The 18,119-nt window shown below is 37.9% G+C and overlaps 1 protein-coding gene across 1 annotated transcript; it reads right to left on the minus strand.

Moving 5' to 3' along the window:
• Positions 1 to 1,832: 1,832 nt before the first annotated feature.
• On the minus strand, positions 1,833 to 16,649 carry sfxn5b (sideroflexin 5b). Its single transcript, XM_084718452.1, has 14 exons — positions 16,219 to 16,649; positions 9,659 to 9,727; positions 8,941 to 9,018; positions 8,765 to 8,791; positions 8,602 to 8,656; positions 8,479 to 8,504; positions 8,263 to 8,316; positions 7,625 to 7,681; positions 6,455 to 6,520; positions 6,022 to 6,112; positions 4,324 to 4,439; positions 3,996 to 4,081; positions 2,885 to 3,002; positions 1,833 to 2,609 (listed from the first exon to the last, which is right to left on the minus strand). The coding sequence occupies exons 1-14, from the start codon at positions 16,273 to 16,275 to the stop codon at positions 2,532 to 2,534; spliced, it is 978 nt and encodes a 325-aa protein (XP_084574578.1). The 5' UTR covers positions 16,276 to 16,649; the 3' UTR covers positions 1,833 to 2,531.
• Between the last annotated feature and the right edge of the window lie 1,470 nt (positions 16,650 to 18,119).

An 18,119-nucleotide genomic window follows, 5' to 3' on the forward strand; every position in this document is an offset into this window, starting at 1 on the left:
TTTTGACACCCGTGTCCATCACAATAAAACACCAGATGAGAGCCTGATGAATAAATCAACTGTAGAAATTGCGATACAGAAAGGCCAAAGATAATTCAGTGACACATTTAGGGCTCCATTACGGTTGCTCTCTAGTTTGTCCAGCAGAGGGCACTGAGGAGTATTTTATTCTATTTAGTCTGCCTTCTCTTCAGTGTAAAGGAACTACATGGCACTCGACCTGTGGGGCTCAAAGCACCAAAAAAGATACGTGAAAAACTCAGCACTAGTGTATTTTTCCAGATATCATGAGCCAGTTACTCAAGATAATCCTCAGATTGTGATCAATTTATGTGTAGGAACTCCTTTTTTTCTACTAAAAAGAAAATAGTTCCGGTTGATTGTACTGTAGAAAGTAGTTCCTACATGAAACTGTTCATAACAACGTCTGTGGATTATCTTGAGTAACCAGGTCATGATTTCCGAAAAGAGACATTGCTGTTGGCTCGCAAGTGAAGTGTCATTAAGTTATATTATATTCAAGAGAGGGCAGACATCCTGCAACTCACACCAAAACAATCTAGATGGATAAAAAGCACTAGAGGCCAGAGCGAAATTATGCATTTTGATTTGGGGGTGAACTGTCCCTTTAAGTGTTGTGTGTTAATATGAGGAAACGGTTATCTTTAGACATGCCCTTAATCTTTCCTTTTTTCATGTACAACACTAGAAGAGTTTACTTCTTTCAGGCCTCTAAGAGATATATAAATTAATGTCTTTTTTTAAATGGTTAGTGGTGGTTTTTATGGAACAAATAGTGCAAGATTGAGAACAACTGATTCTTCATTCTTCATTTCTTGTCTATGTAAAATACAATAAAATAAAATAAAATAAAATCCAGTGTTTGCTGATTAACTAACAGTGACTAACCTGTGGACAAGCTCCAGTTTATTACCACAATCTTAGACAATACAGCCACCTTTTACTTCCATGACTGTCAGCTGTTCAGGATGGTGAAGAAACACATAATGTTCACATTATGTTTGAGTTGACAAACAAGGATGCTGTTTTAAATATACACTCACTGTTCCTCTAGAAAAGTCTGGGGATGTGAAGCCGTATGGATAGCATTAAAGTGTCTATAACTAATATTTTTTATCTTAACTTAAACTGATCATGTGACTACCTGTAAGTGTGTTACCCAGACTGCAGCTTCACTGTTTTGGTTCACTGTCACCGCTCTCATCATTGTTGAGAAAAAAGCTTTTAAAAAGCTTTAAAAAAAACCCCCACTGTGCACTACGTTCTCAAAATCAAACAGCAGACAGACATGAATGTCATATTGCTCAGAATTGGTTGGATGTTTCCCCACATCAATAAGTTTTAGTATGTCAGTGTTATGATTACAGACCCAAGTGAAGAAAAAGTGAACTCCTGCAAGTTTAAAGGCAGAATATGCAGGTTTGTTGGCTGCTGTTTGTCACATAGAGCAGAGGAGAGAGAAGGGAAAGGGATGTATTCATTTAGGGCTACAGCTAACAATTACTTTTTCAAAAATGAATCACTTTTTTTTTTTTTTGACTCATCTAATGAGCAATTTATCGATTAATCTTGCTTTTTTTTTTCAATTGACCTAAAATAAATATCAAAAACTTGGTCCATTAATGTTTAAATACTTTATTCAATCATAATCCTGAAAAACAGACACATAAAGCACATTAGAATAATGATAACAGTGGCATACATTAAAATTAGTCTAATTTCCACACTATTTAATAGACTCCATTTGTTGGATGCCTGACCAGAAAAATGCTGGATCTAAAATGCAAAAGGAGATGTGATGCATTTTAATCTTATTACTGTGTCAACTATTTCCCTGAACTGAAGAATCAGTATTTTCACGTAAATATTTTATTTTAAACTTGTCTTTGCACCAGTGTGGGGGCAAGTAAAATAAGTGAAATGAATTACAGACTATAACAATAGTCTGTTTTAGCCATTTCTGGCTCAACGTAGGGTCTCCACCACACAATTTGTAGTGGTCCTAAGTGACAGTTGAGAGGGATTATTTTTATTAGTCTATGTGTTGTTGTTGTTGTTCTTAGAAAAATCCTGCATAGTGTGCCTTTAAACTGTATTTATAAACCTTTGTCTTTGGGTCAAATAGCAGCAAATTACAACTATATTTGAATGGGCAACACAGCTTATGTGTGAGAAACACTGTATTGAATACATTAAAATAATTCTATAATGCTAAAACCTGATTTCACAGTAAATATATTATCATTTCTATATACAGAGCTTCTTCTTAGCTCTTGAAAACAGCAAGGACAGAACAAATCCCTCCCATTTTCAAACTAAGAAGAAACCTTGACTCAATAATTGCTGAGATCTTGAGAAGTGTAAAAAATAAAAACAGGTTCAGAAACCCTGGATTAGTACAGGACGACCTACAGTACAGTAGCTTCTCCCTGACCGCTACTCACAACACGGCCTCATTTCCATCCTCGCTCTGTGTCCTCTCTGCTCCTCTTCCGCACCACGAACATCCATCATAAACCCTTGTTGTAGGTCACCACCTTGCAATCTGTTGCCATGGCGATCTCCGGCTCCAGGCGACACACCTCGATCTACAAAAAGACAAAAAAAAAAAGCGTACAGACAGAAGGTAAAATTTTAGCTTTATATCTCTCTGAGCCTTAAATCTTAAAGCCTTGAAAATCAGTCTGACTTTTTAATTAGATGTGGGAAGAGACATCTGGAATAAGAGGTGAAAACAGGCTTGCAGGCCGGCGCTGTGCATTCCAAGTGGCGTATAAGTAATTTGAATTTCTTCCCAGCTGCTCCTTCAGCCATCTGGCCTTGAATTAGCAGTAGAGGCGGCTGAGTCGACGCTTTACTGTACCTGAGACATCTGGGGGAACAGGCTGATGGCCACCGGCAGGGAGAGGCCGAAGGTAACCAGGCACACGAAGCTGTGGATGGGCAGCAACAATCTGCGGTTGCTCTGCAGAAATCGCAGCCTACATGAGTCAAAGATAGTGATAAAAGGAGAACATGAGCCTTTCTGTGTGGATCGATCCCAGATGACTACTGCAAGTTATTTTTGGATCTGAAGAAATCCTGCAGATTTGGAGGGAGCTATTTTGCACATTTAGTGGGTGGGAGATTTATCTGTCTGTGTGAAAGTTCCAGTTCTGGGTTTAACGAGTCAGACTGCAGATATCCTTTTTTATTTCATTTCACAAGAGAAACAGAAATTCTATATTTATTTGAAGTGAAAACAAATCGGTCTCAATGTATATGGGTACTATCACACTCAATATTAAGACTACAGCAGACAAATACTTGATGAGAATATTACTGATTGGTTACAAATCAATTATGGAATCTACATAATGGAGAGATTAACATTTTTTTTATGAAATACAAACAGAGAAATATAAGGTAATGTGGTCAAAGTGGATTACGTACATTATCATTTCATCATTCCCAAATTGTGTCTTGGAACCTCTACAAGGTGTCACAACATAAATCTGAGGTGTTGTAAAATGAAGTAAAAACCAGAAAAAAACAAAAACATATTTTCCACTTTTTCTAGCAAATTATTGGATATTTCCTGTAATGTCAGGTCTCTTAAATTAAAATAAACATTTTCTTTTAAAGGTTACAACCTGACATGTGTGACACATTTTAATCCATTTTTCAGCTTTTTAAGTAAACGTTTTAAGCTTCTTTTTTCAAGTTGTTTTAATCCTAATAGTTGATATAGACATATTTGGGATGGACTTTGACCATTGATTTAACTAAACAAGACATTTAAAAACATGATCTCTGGCTCTGGGAACTTGTGATGAACATTTTTTATATTTGTGACTTTTTACAGAGCAAATGATTATTCAGTTAATTGAGAAAATAACTGGTATTAATAATGACAGTAACTGTTACATGCAGGTTTTTTTTGTTTGTTTTTTGTTTGTTTTTTTTACATGCCAACAATATACGCCTGTACAAACCTCTCTAGGTAGGACATAATGATGGGCGGCAGCACAAAGATTGGCATCGGGAGGATCACACGTGTGAAAGCCGTCTCCATGATCGCCTGGGGAAAAAGATGAGAACATTGTGCACACGCTTCATTTCAAATACTGCAATGAGTTGGATTTAATTTTCTCTTTCATGAGATCAGATGGGAGCTGACTGAGTGACAGGAGCTGAGCAGGAAATGATGCATTTGTAGACACCATCACATTTGCAAATCAATTTAAAAAACAGCAAGTGTATAAACATATTCAGCGCAGTCATCTAAAAAGCATGCTGAGCGCACAAAAAAAAGCCACTCACATGTCTGGCAGCAATTTTGGAGGATCCCACCACATTCCCATTGTTGTCCAGCACATCGATACCCTCAGAGAGCTCATTGTGTCTCATCAGGCCCACGTTACAGATGTTTGCACTAGCTGACAGTGGAGAGAGAAATGGAGCAATTAATTTACATTTACATTTACACACCAAAAGAACAGCTGCTAAACACAAGAAATTAAGTCACAGATAAAAGGAGAGTCCATTAAAAATAACTGAAGTGAGAACAAAGATAACCACAAATTTTAATACTGTAAGGCTGTAATCAACTCAGAATTATTATTTTTTTAGTGAAGCACTGTGCTAAACTCCTTTATCTGCCTACACGAGTTTAATCTTTTAGCCTACTTCATATTTTAAAGGACAAGTACATCCCTCATGTTCAGAAAGGTAGCTGAAGTAGTGAGCTGGAGCCAGAGATCAGATATCAAATATGTTTAATTCACAACTAATGTAGGATCTATGGTTGAAGCGGGTTGATTCCTCCCACTCCCCTCTTTCCCAGACTTGAAGTTCAGGCTGGTTGTGTGCAGGCTGAAGTTACACTGAACAGAAGTCCAACTCTATTACTGGACAAAAACAACTGATGACGAGTCCTACACTGTAAATTGATCAGCTGATTAGATCTTCCAATTGTCTATCAATGTAAAGCTAAGCTGTTATCCTGAAAACAAAAGCCCACAGCTCTGAAAATACACACTCTGGACTCTTAAGTTCGACTGTCCGTCTCACTGCCTGCCAGACTCCATTAACATTTTACTCAATTTAATCATTATAAACATCTACTCCTTCTAAAAGATTATTTATGATTTCTTACGACTCATAAACAGACATTTACTCATTTAGTGAACTTTCAGCATAAATTTTAACACAAGCAGTAATTCAGGCCTTGAGGAGAACATACGTACTTGCTGTAGTGTTGCTGTCAGAGAAGCAAGTATTTCAACTTAGCATGTTTCCTTAATCTCTAGTGGCATGTCATGGTCTTTTTATGATTATGTACAGTAAATATATATTTCTCCTTTAAAGGCCTTTGTTTGTTGTCTGTGATGTAAAACACTGTATTTCCACAAAGTCAGAGAAGGTAAAAGTGAGCGTCCTCCTGCTCATAGTTCAGTTATAAAAATCTCAGCAAACCACAGAGTGTCTCTTCTGCTGGGCTGCAGCAGTACTGTCAGCCATTGTTCAGCGTCATGCTGTCCTCCATTTTTATCACTTTTCTCTGCTTCCATCACTGTTAGTTTGTGATTCACTCATTTCAACGTCTTTCACCAGTTAACCACTAACAAATGTTGCCACACAGATTTTTAACAAGCGCACCAGCAAATACAAAATTATATCTGATTCACCTTATTCCTCGTTGAAAATTTATACTTGTATGTTTTTGTAACTCCTATCTGTTTTGGCTTGTTATTTCAATGCATACTGACAAAGAAGTGCTCAACTTGAAGATTCTGAGTCAACCGAGACATCTGATGATTCAGCTTCCAAAAAAAGACTGTTGGTGTGCAGTAAAACACTACAAAGAAATTACATTTATGCAATTCACAAGCAGATTTGAAACAAATAAACTCTTAAAAGTTAAGTGTGACATTAATAAGATGTTGTGGCTGCAACCACCAGAGGGCCACATAATTACCCCCCATTTAAACTGGCATAGAGGGTCCTTTGAGAACCTACCTACAGCTGGGAAGGGGACTAATCTCTGAATTATCATTCTGGTGGCAGGACTCAGCTTGTTGGCCTTCTGAATCAGCACATTCAGTCCCACCTATTAAATACAAAAAACATGATTATGCCAATAAATGTAGCATCAGAAAATATACATCAGAATTGTAACATGTTTTAAAAACCACTAGAGTTCGGATTCTTATGTAACTGTAGCTAAAACACTGGCATCAGCACTAGAACTGTACTACTAAAACTATTCAAAAAGTTACACAGTATTACCTAATCCTACTGTGTATGATACAGCCAAAACATCCATTAGTGCTTATGTACCCAACAGATGCGAAGCCGCTCATGAGTAGATTTATAGCTCTTGTGCAGGTAAAATTCAGAAGTATCCTGAAAGAGAATATTGATGTCTGAACTGAACAAAAAACACACTCACTGCAATAGAAACAGCACTGGACACAGCTCCGACATAACCTTGAATAAACTTGGATGTTGGTGTGGGCTGAGGAGGAACAAAAGAAACACTGTGTCACAGTTTTATACATGGTCTACTGCTACAAACTCTGTGGTGACATCTTTATTGATTTAATGTTCTGAAGCAGAGGTTCTCTATTTTTTCACAGCCAAGGGTCCCTTACAAGATAGAAAATATACTCCTCATGTATCTCCCCTGTAATATTTTTTCTACTTCAGCTTAGTTATGTGAAAGAACAAGAAAGGGCATACACGCCTGATGAATGGAGCAAATGCATCGACATTATTTAATTAGGAGGAGCAAAGTTATGGTTTTGCTACCCCACTTTTATCTTTTTAAAAACAGATTGGACTCCCTGCAATCAAGTGATTATATTTAGGCAGCCTATACTGGCTACTGGTTGTATACTATACAACTGACAAAAACAAGTTTAAAAAAAACGTGTTTTTGGACCGCTGATTGTTTGTCACAGCATGCTTTAGCTGTCAATATACCCATCAAAATGTATTCTCTCTCTCTCTCACAGACACAAACAGACAGATAGTAAATCCGCAGCATCCGGGAGGCGCCATGACAAGGCACAGCTCTGTTATGCATGGCCATTTACTGCGTCTACCTTCATTAAATCGCCCGAATACAACACCAGGCTGCTTCAGTATAACCATACAGACCTGTTCACACATCAGACAGTCAGTCAACATCAATTGGTGAGAACTTGATATTCTTTTTATGAATGAGACATCAGGTTACTGTGGCTCATTTCTTTTCTAACTTTCTCTTTATCCTTTAAATGAAATGCAGCGCAAACATTGTCGTCTATCATTAACAACTAAACTGTGTGACATTGTATAATGTGAGATACATTACAATTATCTATACTCTAAAATAGCACTGGTCCAATCTAATCACTACCAAATCCATTTCTTTATCTTTTTGGTTCTGTCTGGAAAATCATACTACATCTGTCAGCGGGTACAGATTTTTGTGATGTGACTGGCTAAGAGAGTATTTAATAATCACATCACCCGCTGATCTATATTCTATTCTATAGTATATATTCTATATATCATATATGTTGTCATTTTTAGATGTTTTTTGAATCTGAATATCTATAGTAAACAGTTCCTATACCTTTGTGGCGTTGCGGTTGGCATAGTTCACACAGGCATTATGACTCTGGTTCAGCCACTGTAGGAAAGAAATAAGAAAATAAGGAAGAGATGAACAAAGGAAAAAAAAGGAGTATAGAGTGAAAGAATGACACAAAGAAGGGAGTGGATAGGTAGAGGCAGGAGAAAGAAAGGATGAACAAAAGAAGGAAGAGAGGAAGAAAGGGAAAGAAAGGAAGAAAGGATAGAGAGATAGATACGTAGTTAAGTAGATCGGTAGGAGATTAAGTTGGTAGGTGGGTGAGTGGGTGGGTAGTTAGTTAAGTAGCTAGGTAGGTAGGTAGTTAGGTTGATAGGTTGGTTGGTAGGCCAGAGGGTAGGTAGGTGGATAGGTGGTTGAGTAGGTGGGAATGTGGGTGGCCAGGTGGATGGGTAGGTAGGTGGGTGGGCAGATAGGCTTACATGTTACTGTAAAATAAAGCACACAGAAAAAAGCAAACAGAGAAGCAGCACATAATTTTATAATGTCCTTATTTCAGCGTATGACAAGGTGTATAAGGTGAGGAAGCACTGCATGTACACAATAAAGGTGTACTTACCAGATGTTCAAAATGTACAATAAATGCAATGGTTTTACATGATGTTTGAAATTTACAGTACCTGCCATATAATGGTAGACACCACAGTCTGATTTGGGAGAAGAAGGCCAATGACCTAGATGAGACCAGGGAATAAGAGCTTATTTTTGGGGCAAAATAAGTCCAAAGTCTCATTTCATCTATCCCCAAACATGACCATGTAAATGGACATCTGCACAGCCAAGGTAAGTTCTATGAAGTGCATGATTAAAATGTATGATTTTCATATGGGACTTACAATTGGCGTTCCAAATGGTACATAACCTGCACAAGCGAAGAAATGATTTTTCACTGTAAAAACACTGACAAATGATGGAGAACCTTCAACAACTTTGGCAAAGATCTTCATCTGAGATCATACCTGACATTCGAAATGGCATGAAGATCTTCTCTCCTGTGTCAGGATGAATGATGGCCTGCGTGCAAAGAGCATGACATCATCCTCATGCTACCAGGAGCCCAGGGGCTTGAATGTATGGAGGTGTGGTTAACTCGAGCTGACGTATGACCGGTGAATCACTTACCTGCTTGATTTTCTGGGCTTCCCACAGCTGCACAGGTAACCAGGGCAGGTAAAGAGAAGGCCAAGAAATTAATCAACAGGTTCGTATATTTCTTTTTTCTACTTTCTCCAGGAACACGTAATCACATTACACTACAACATTTGTACTGAATCACATCAACATCAATAAAGAGTCACCTGAAGATCGGAGACTCCAGGTGGAAGTGTTCCATGTTTATAGTCATCAAGTAGTTTGATGGAGTCTTTCAACTTTTTCTACATACAAAGGAAAAGACAATAATTCAGCTTAGTTAGAGTAAGAATCTTTTAATGTTTTGACAGTCTGCCAGTGACAATGCTTCCTAAGTCCCGCCCCTTTTCACTCTGTCTTCCAATAACAGTTGAGAAAGTTGGTATCTCAGTCAACTTTCCTGCTTCCTGTGCCTATATATGATATATGCTAGGCTTGTTTATGTTGAAAAGAAAAACACATTTTGAAGATGGTTTAAAGTTGTTGCTGAAGAACTGTAAAAGCAATATTCACATCTTACGTTAGCCGATGTTAGCAAAACACTAGCTAACTTTAGCTCGCTAATGACTGATGCCGTTTAACTAGGTAGTTAGACAGCATTTTGACTTGACATGACAAATTAATTGGCCAACTGATTATTTCAGCTCTACAAATGTTTTATGTTGTCTAAACATGAGCAGCTGTAACAGAACTTTACCTGAATAAAATCTGATCATTTGTTGCGTGACAGTTTATAATACTGAGCGTTATATAAATACATGCTGGTCACAGAAGTTAGATACCCAGCAGGCAGGAAGGGCAGCTTGTAATACACAAGTATGAGTCCTGGATGGAAGCAAAACCATATTGTGCAGTATATAAACAGTTTTACAGAAAATGTTTTACCTCAGACACAAACAGGGTGCTGGGGTCGATGATGTCTATGAAGTGCCTCAGACGACCGAAGAATGAACCCTGGAAAAGACAGCATGACAAAGTTTAATCTTAATGAAAGTAGATGTAACAACAACAGGAGAACTTCCTCCCCTCTGTGAATTTTTAATTTCACAAGTCCTCAGACGTCTCAACTGATTTGTCACTGTTCGCTTCTACTAGTTGTAAAGTTCCTAAAAAACATTGCTCTCTGTTGCCCACTGCTGTTTTGAAAATGCCATTTAGATGATGTCTCATTGAGCACAGCTTATTGATTCATCCATAAACAAGGCCGAAGGCAGAATTTCAGAAATACTGAGGTGTTTGAATCCATATTACCCCAGTGCAACACCAACAATCACTTAAACATTTCTGAACACAATCTGGTGGGGAAATACTAAATCCCTTCATTTTATTTGAACTTTTTAATTTTTGCCCAAATAGTCATAAAGATGCTAACTCCTCCTTAGGTCAATAAGATACACAAATTCCTATAAACAACACTGAAGACCTCAGTATTCTCAACAACTACAGCCCTGTGAGAACTTTGATTTGTTAAAGGAATTGTTCAACATTTTGGGAAATACTGTTATTTGCTTTTGTGCAAAGATTGTGATAAGAAAAGAAACTATTTTCATATCTATACTGTAGATTAGTTTAGCTTAGCATAAGGACTGGAAGCGGGGCAACAATTAGCTAGTTCAGTCAAATTAAACTTTTTTTTACACATTTTTGTACAGATTAAACAAACATGATACAAGTTGTTGGTTAGCAAGCCTTTAGAGGTGCTGGTAGGTTTGGTACCTTTGGAGAAACGTCTGTTTCCTCCTGTTTCCAATCTCTGTACTAAGCTAAGATAACCACTACTGCTAACTGTAGCTCCATATTTAGTGGACAGACATGGCGCTGGTATCAATCTTCTAATCTAACTCAACCAGAAAGCAAATAATGCATAAATGTATTTCTCAAAAAGTCAAACTATTACTGTATGTTTAAATAAACAATATGTGAAATCTGTCACTAGAGGTAACAAAACAAAAGACGTAGTCTGATGACATCATGACATAGTGTGGGATCATGGCAGCTGTTATTTTCAGTTTCCAGTTTTCCAGTTGTTTTCTACAGGCAGTGAGCATTAGGGGTGTCCTGATCCGATATTGATATCGCATATCAACCAAAAAACAAGTATTGGATTTTATCGGACTGCATCTAAAATCTCCGATATAAGCGCTCTGATAAGCAGTCCATTTTCCGCTCCAGCACTTCTATCCATAGGGGACTCTGGTTGCTGACCATTGTTCTCTGTTTGAGTAACATCACTTGATCAAGCCTTTTCTAACATTCCACACTACAAAATAAGTAATAAAAGTATGTATGATTCGTGCTGATATCGTATCGGATTGATATCGATATCGACCAATACTCAAGACTGCAATATCGGTATCGTATCGGAAGTGAAAAAGTTGTATCGGGATGTCCCTAGTGAGCATTTTCCACACTACTAATGCTCCCCAGGAGCCTTGTGTTTCAGACACTTCACAGGACAGCTTTGTACACTATGAGTTGAAAAAGACTCAACTCAGAGCAGAAAAGTGCTCGGTGTCATTTGTGTTTTTTCCCCCCATTATCTGGAGGACAAACACATGGTGGCTGTTGCTGGATACCTGGAGCTGTATGATTTTACCAACTGTACTTACAATGATTTGTACACAAAACAGCAGCCTGGAGGCAAATTAGCGTGATACTTGAGATTTGGCTAATTTTTCGGTTAAGTGGTTTTCATTTGTGTTAAACTAACCTTTGCTCAACTTTCAACATCTCCCTGGGCAAAGCTGACCCAAGATTTCCCCTCTTTCTGAGGGTTTCACAGAGATCTCTGTTTCCCTTTTTCCGGTGCCTAGCAACAAATAAAAAATACACCACACTGCTCTTTCTTTAAAATACATCAGCTTTAATAAAAATGCAGTGCAATGTACCTCGTGTTTTGCAGCCTGCCAGACATGCTCTGTGTGATCACACCTTACAACTACCACCAGGCAAAAATCACATTCACAGAAAAAAGCTCACCAACTTCTCGTCTCAGTCTCTGACATATCCTACGTTTTCCTGGAAGTTAATACAACCAGCAAGCAACAGCTAGGAAAAACACCATTACCCTGAAAAATTACAGACTTCTTAGGGTTTGACCACTGCTGAACATTTCAGACTACTTAAGTACACAACTCAACAAAATATATAACATATGTCCAGCACTTTTAGACATTTTAATGCAAAGATATTGCATAGTATACCTTTAAATTTCCATGAGGGACAATGAATCCTTGATTGCTATGTTCACTTTATGAAGGCTGTGAGATGCAGCTGAAAGCTCAAGCAGTTGAGCTTGGATTCTCTTCTGAGTATGTTGTCCATGCACAAAACTTTGTTTTGTTAATTTAACATTAATGAACAAATAGGCCTACTATAATCCTGCTATGAGGCAAAATGGACTGTAACATGCTCAGTGATGAAATATCAAAACAAAACACAGCAAACTGACCCTTCTATGTCCCGGCCAGGAGACAGAGTTCAGTTGTAGTGAGTTTCTATGGTTACACTGACACTCTCGCTCTGAAACTTTTCAAACTGAGTGAGCTGCTCTCACTCTTTTACTCTAGATTAGGATCCTACAGCTTGTAAATATGTAACTAGTTTATCTTGTTAATATTTAAATAGTTCATTTGATCTTCTCTCTCCCTTTGTAGATTTTTAAAAAACTTTTTTACTTCATATATACAATGTCCTTGGAGTGAATTTGTGATTATTTGGGCAAAGATTTGATCTTTTCCTTACTTACTGCAACAAACACAAGCTGTATGCAAATAGTTGCATGGTGATGTCATCAATATGCAAATGAGAGCCGGGCATCTTTTGGCAACTTTTGGAGCAAGTGCTAGCTACTTTAATTGGAAAATAGTTGGCAACACTGCATTTATCAAAAGTATACAAACAGATGACAGTCTTTGCCTTCTTGACTGAAAAATGTAGTAAAACAACTCATGTATGTAAAAGTAAAATGTGTCTTTTTGAAATAAACTGATGGTGATGAAAATGTACTGACTTTCTTCTTGATTAAGTTTACATTTACCAAACACATTCTTTCAAGTGAAGCTTGGAGCTGCTGGTCAAGCGCCCTGTTTTCTGTTCCCTTCACTGTCTTCATCAGCGTGCCAATTGCTAAGTACATGTGCCAACAGTCTGAAAGGGCCCTACAGCATTTATGCCAAGAGTCTCTTTGGCAAACCAGATGGGCGCAAACATGGCAGCTTCAATCAGATTCCCTCGGAGACATTTATCAGCTATGAAGGGCAGAAAACACAGTGGAGAGACAGTGGAACAACCCCTCTATATTTTAATTATCTGTTCAGCTCTGGTAATTGAAATGACAGGAAACAACATTCAGTCTTAATAAAGGTTGTGGGTAAATAGAAGCTCTGTACTGTATGTCTGGGTTTTCTACCACAGCCATTCCTCCATCACACGTCTCCTCCTCTGGCAGGCCATATGTGCTGCAGTGCTGTTTTGTAAGAGTGGGGTAGGGAGAGGATCCATGTGAGGATCCTGCTTTAATTATGCATGAGTCTCAGCTCCCTGGAGAGTACACAACAAGGCTAGCAGAGATGGAGCGCAGCAGAAAGCACAGACAAACTGAGCAAGAGTCATGCTGATTCAAGGAGTGGCCTAATTTCAACTGCTTTGACGTAAGGAACTGAAAGAATTACAGCACCTTTACCAACCCTATGTGAACTTCAAGGCGCAGATGGAAAAATAAAAGTGTTTATTTATGGGAGTCAGATAGAAACGATTTCTCACTACAGAAAAACGTATATGCAGCGCATCAGCAGTAGGAGCTGTAAACCCAGGATTGATTACACTCTCTTCCTAAAATTATAGTGATCTGTGATGGTAATCGCTAAAAATAGTCGATCACATGAGACAAAGGGTGTAAATAAACTGTTATTTAGGCTTTTTGAGAACCCTGCAATATCCTGTGTTAATTGGTGTGTTCATGAGTGGATTATGGAACAAAGGGCCCCCAGGCACATAAATGTAATGGCCACCTCACCCCTCCCATATACGAGCAAGACCCCCAACCAGACAGAGACACCAACCAGTGTCATGTTTTGTCTCTTTTGCGTCACTTTGTGGTTATGGTATGTCTCTTCCTGACCATTTTGCGTCTCTCTGTAGTTGTTTGGTGCCTCTTTGTGAATCTTTTCATGGCCGTTTCCTGTCTCTGTGTACTCATTTTGCACCTCTTTGTGGTTGTTTTGCATCTTTTTGGGATTGTTTTGCATCTTTTTGTGACCGTTGCTATAAGGTTGTTTTGCGTTTCTACAAGGTTGTTTTGCATCGCTGTGAGGCTGTTTTGTGCCTCTTTGTGGTTAGGGTTAGGGTTTTGCATCCGTATCTGTGCCGTTCTGTCTCTTTGTGGTCATTTTGCATCTCTTTGTGGCCACCCTGCATCTCTATGTGTCCATATGTGTATCTCTGATGCTGTTTGGTGTCTCTTTGTGGTCTAGTCACAGCAGCTTTCAATCTTTTCATCTCCTTGTGGTTGTTTAGCATCCTTATTTGTGGCCGTTCTGCATCTCTATGCATCCGTCTGGCATCTCTTTTTGGCTTTATGGTGTCTCTCTGTGGTCGCTTGTCATCTCTTCACAGTTGTTTTGCATCTCCTTGTGGCCATTCTGCATCTTAGTGTGGCCACCATGTGTCTCTTTGTGGCTGTTTGGTGTCTATTTGTGGTCATTTGCTGTGTTTTTGTAGTTGTTTTGAATCTCTGTGGCTATTCTACATCTCTCCTGGTTATTTTTGTATCTCTTTAAGGTTGTTTTGTGACTCTTTTTTTGCATCTCTTGCAGTAATTTTGAATCTATTCGTGGTTGTTTTTTGTTTCTTTAAGGTTGTTTTGTATTCTTTACAGTTGGTCTCTTTTTGTGGTTGGTCTGCATGTCTCATTGTTCTTCCATGTTGTCAATAGTACATTTTGATAAGAATTGAATTGATAGCTCATATCAGTTGACCTACTTAGACAGTCTGCATCTGGACTTTATTCTGTGCAGTACCACCAGATAAATAATTACCACAGGCTTGTGTGGCTTTGACTTCAAGAAGCCATGGATAGAAATTTAAATGTAACTAGTGTGCAGCTTCCACAGTTAATGTGCCATCCAGTAAACGTGAAGGTCATGTTATCTTTCAGGGCTGACCAATGCAAATTCATTTCTGAGGACGGAAAATTGAGTAATGGCTTACAGATAAGGACGGACAGCCCATTAATCTTGATCACAGGTGGGGCAACAGTCTGCAGAAAGCATCCTGGGAAAAGAAAGACTTGAGGGTATTAAAATGCGATTTGGACTAAACTACGGTATTACAGCTGTGATTTTAAGGCTCATCACCTATTCTTGAGAATTAGGACATCATGTCCTACCAAAAAAAATCCTACAAATCATAAATACCAACACTGTAATTCAAATTTTTTGGTGAAAATTTATCTTTAATGATTTACATACACAAAATATATGTAACTTCTGAAATGTTTTGGTTTCCTTTATTTTTTTTTCAATTTCTAAACTTTGTGCCTGAAAACACCCTTGTCACAGAGACGAATTCACAACTTCAAACAACTGTAAAAGTAAAATGAACAATACCTACTGATAACTAGGTGTAAAAATGTGCTATTATACTTATTTTGGCCCTTTAATCATTATTAAAAAGGATTAGCGATACCCTCAGGGCCCCTGTCTCACTTCCTGTTTTAAAAATGGTAGGAAAACTGCTCAGGCATCGCAGATCTTTCCATTTTTTGAATAATTAATTTAAAAATATTGCTATTAGATGTGTTTCAACCATATCAACTCTGTAGCCCTTCTAACTCAAAGCTAAATAAGAATCATGGCTTAAAATGTGTATTCTGATTTGCATATTTGCTTTTGGGGTGAACTGCCCCTTTAAAATATATTTTCCCACCATAACTGAAGAGTAAAAATCAGGATTTTATCCTTATGAGACCTATAATAAAAATCTAATGTTTAACAGCAATTAATATTACGCATTTACTGAGATAAACTTGTTTTAAAAATGACGGATGCCTTTAAATGAACGTGCAGGATTGACGGTGTGTTTGGCTGCAGAGCTTCACACTCAGAGCAGCGAGCCAAAGGGTGTGAAATCTGTCAGAGCAGATGATGAAGAGCGACAAAACAGATGATTATCTCCACCGGTCAAACTGTTATAAACTCAAAACTCATCCAGTCACACCCACAAGTTCGTTATCAGAGGAAAGTTGTCGCGGTTTTGTAACAAAGAAATCGGAGCGCACATCAAAGCAACTTTCGCTCCAAAGTGTGAGCAGCAGCATCCTGCAGCCGGAGCGGAGCAGAGAGGAGCGGGGTGGTGGAGGAGCAGGATGGGGCTGTTTTCCCCCCCGAAAGCCTTAAAAACAAACTGTCTTAACGCGTCTTAAACACGGCATAGACACGACTCACCTGGTCGTATCGCGGTCTCCCGAGCTGGAAAACAGGACACGCTGCAGACTCCGCCATGACACCGAACTATTTATTTATTAATGAACTGAATCATGAACGGATTTTCAAGTGGAGCGAACTACATTCAATGTGTAACTAGTGAAGCACCGAGCCGCGGTGTCTGCCGGGATGTGTAGTCCTCTCGTTTGCGTTAACACTGGCAAAGTTGAACCGCATGACTACACATCCCAAATAATCGATAAGGTGAAAGCTATTGCATAACTGTTCGGATTGATCTTGGGAGAGATAACAGTTGATGCACTCATAGGTGCCTCATTCAGCCGATCCATCACTGTGGTGAGAGGTGTGGCCTGAAGGAAGAAACATGTCTGCGCAGAGTGATGGTCAGCAGGGAGGCTTTCAGGTTCACTGCATCTTAAAAAAAAAAAAAAAAAGAAGAAGAAGAAGAAGAAGAGAATAAATAACCTGGAGCAAAACAAAAGAAATATTTGTCATCACACTGGACACTTTCATTATGTTCTTGTCAAAAAGTGACCAAGACACTGCTTCTTTCAAATGGATGAAAGTCTAATTTGCATTAGTCCTTCACATTAATTTACATTAATTTAATTTAACCTTTTTTTCAAAAACTACAATAATATTCAGATAATGAGAAAAAAACAAGAAGCCACAGACTTATACAAAGGACTTTCCCTCCCTTTAAGAAAAACAAAAACAAAAACAATTGAAAATTTATTTTTGATCCCTGTTAGCCACTACCTACAAAAACAAAAAGGAATACGAATAAAACAACTGACAATGTTGATGACAACAATGGCCACAAGTAATATCTAAAAGGAATCAGTAAAACATTTGCTCAAAAGTAGTGGTGCCACTTAAACCAGTGTATACAGTGACTGAAATAAAACAGTAAAATTATTTTTAAAAATTATATATAAAGAAAGTTCCTCATTAATGATCACTGTCATGTGGCAAATGATGTCCAATTTGGAGAGAGGATGGTCCTCTATGCAATTAAATATTCTTTAAACTATTTCTTTAAAAAGACAGTATACTTGATAAATGTATAATTTATGATGGCAAACTATTCCATATTTCATTCTTTTGTAAATGCTCTGTGCATTGCCTTACATCAGTTTTTGAGACTGGAGGTGAAAAACAACTTCATGATAGCATGAAAATATCAATGAAAATTGATGTTACAGGACATTTGAGGTTTTAAAAAATTAAATATTTCTAGCTCTATATTTGTGTTTAAATTTCAAGAAATCATATCACCAAGAGGCAAAAAAGTGGATTTTTGACAATCACACATTTTTTAAGTTTTATTTTTATTCATTTATCTCATGATCTCATCTCTCGTCTTTTTTCCCCGATACTGATAGTACTTAATTTATCTTTGATCATTGCAATGTATTTACTCCTGCAGTCCTAACTTGGACAAATACTTCAATGAACAATAATTGTGAAGATTTCTACTTAAGGGGGCTGAGATGGGTGAAGGGTGCCTTTCATAATTATAATTCTACATCACTACACACAACAGAGGCAATTTCAATTATATTATAACTGTGGAGTCCTCACAGAAATATAATACTATCACACTGTCACAGACATTCTGCTGCACAATTAGTACTGTTAAGAATATTTTGCAGATAATACAGTTACGTGAGACTTTAAATGCTGAATTTTTACTCATAATGGAGGACTACAACAGTAGCGCTATTTTTACTTAGATAGTGAATGCTTCTGGAGACCACTTCTCTTACATCTTTACCACTAATTTGAAAGCTGTGATGCTGCTGCTTGACCTTTATCTGAGAGTTTTCAGATGACACAGTCTAAACAAGAACAGGAAATTGATCAAATCTCCTAGGTTTATAAACTAAAAACATGGCTGT

Source organism: Lutjanus erythropterus, chromosome 5 (genome assembly GCF_056507025.1).
Source record: "Lutjanus erythropterus isolate fLutEry1 chromosome 5, fLutEry1.hap2, whole genome shotgun sequence".
Lineage (NCBI taxonomy): Eukaryota > Metazoa > Chordata > Actinopteri > Lutjaniformes > Lutjanidae > Lutjanus > Lutjanus erythropterus.

Excerpts from the sequence above, each read along its gene's own strand:
- sfxn5b (XM_084718452.1), bottom strand. The coding sequence starts at position 16,275 with ATGGCGGAGTCTGCAGCGTGTCCTGTTTTCCAGCTCGGGAGACCGCGA. Across the intron at positions 8,792-8,940 it reads CTGGAGTCTCCGATCTTCAG|CTGTGGGAAGCCCAGAAAAT; the intron begins GTGACTCTTTAT and ends TTACCTGTGCAG. Across the intron at positions 7,682-8,262 it reads TGTCTACCATTATATGGCAG|TGGCTGAACCAGAGTCATAA; the intron begins GTACTGTAAATT and ends TCTTTCCTACAG.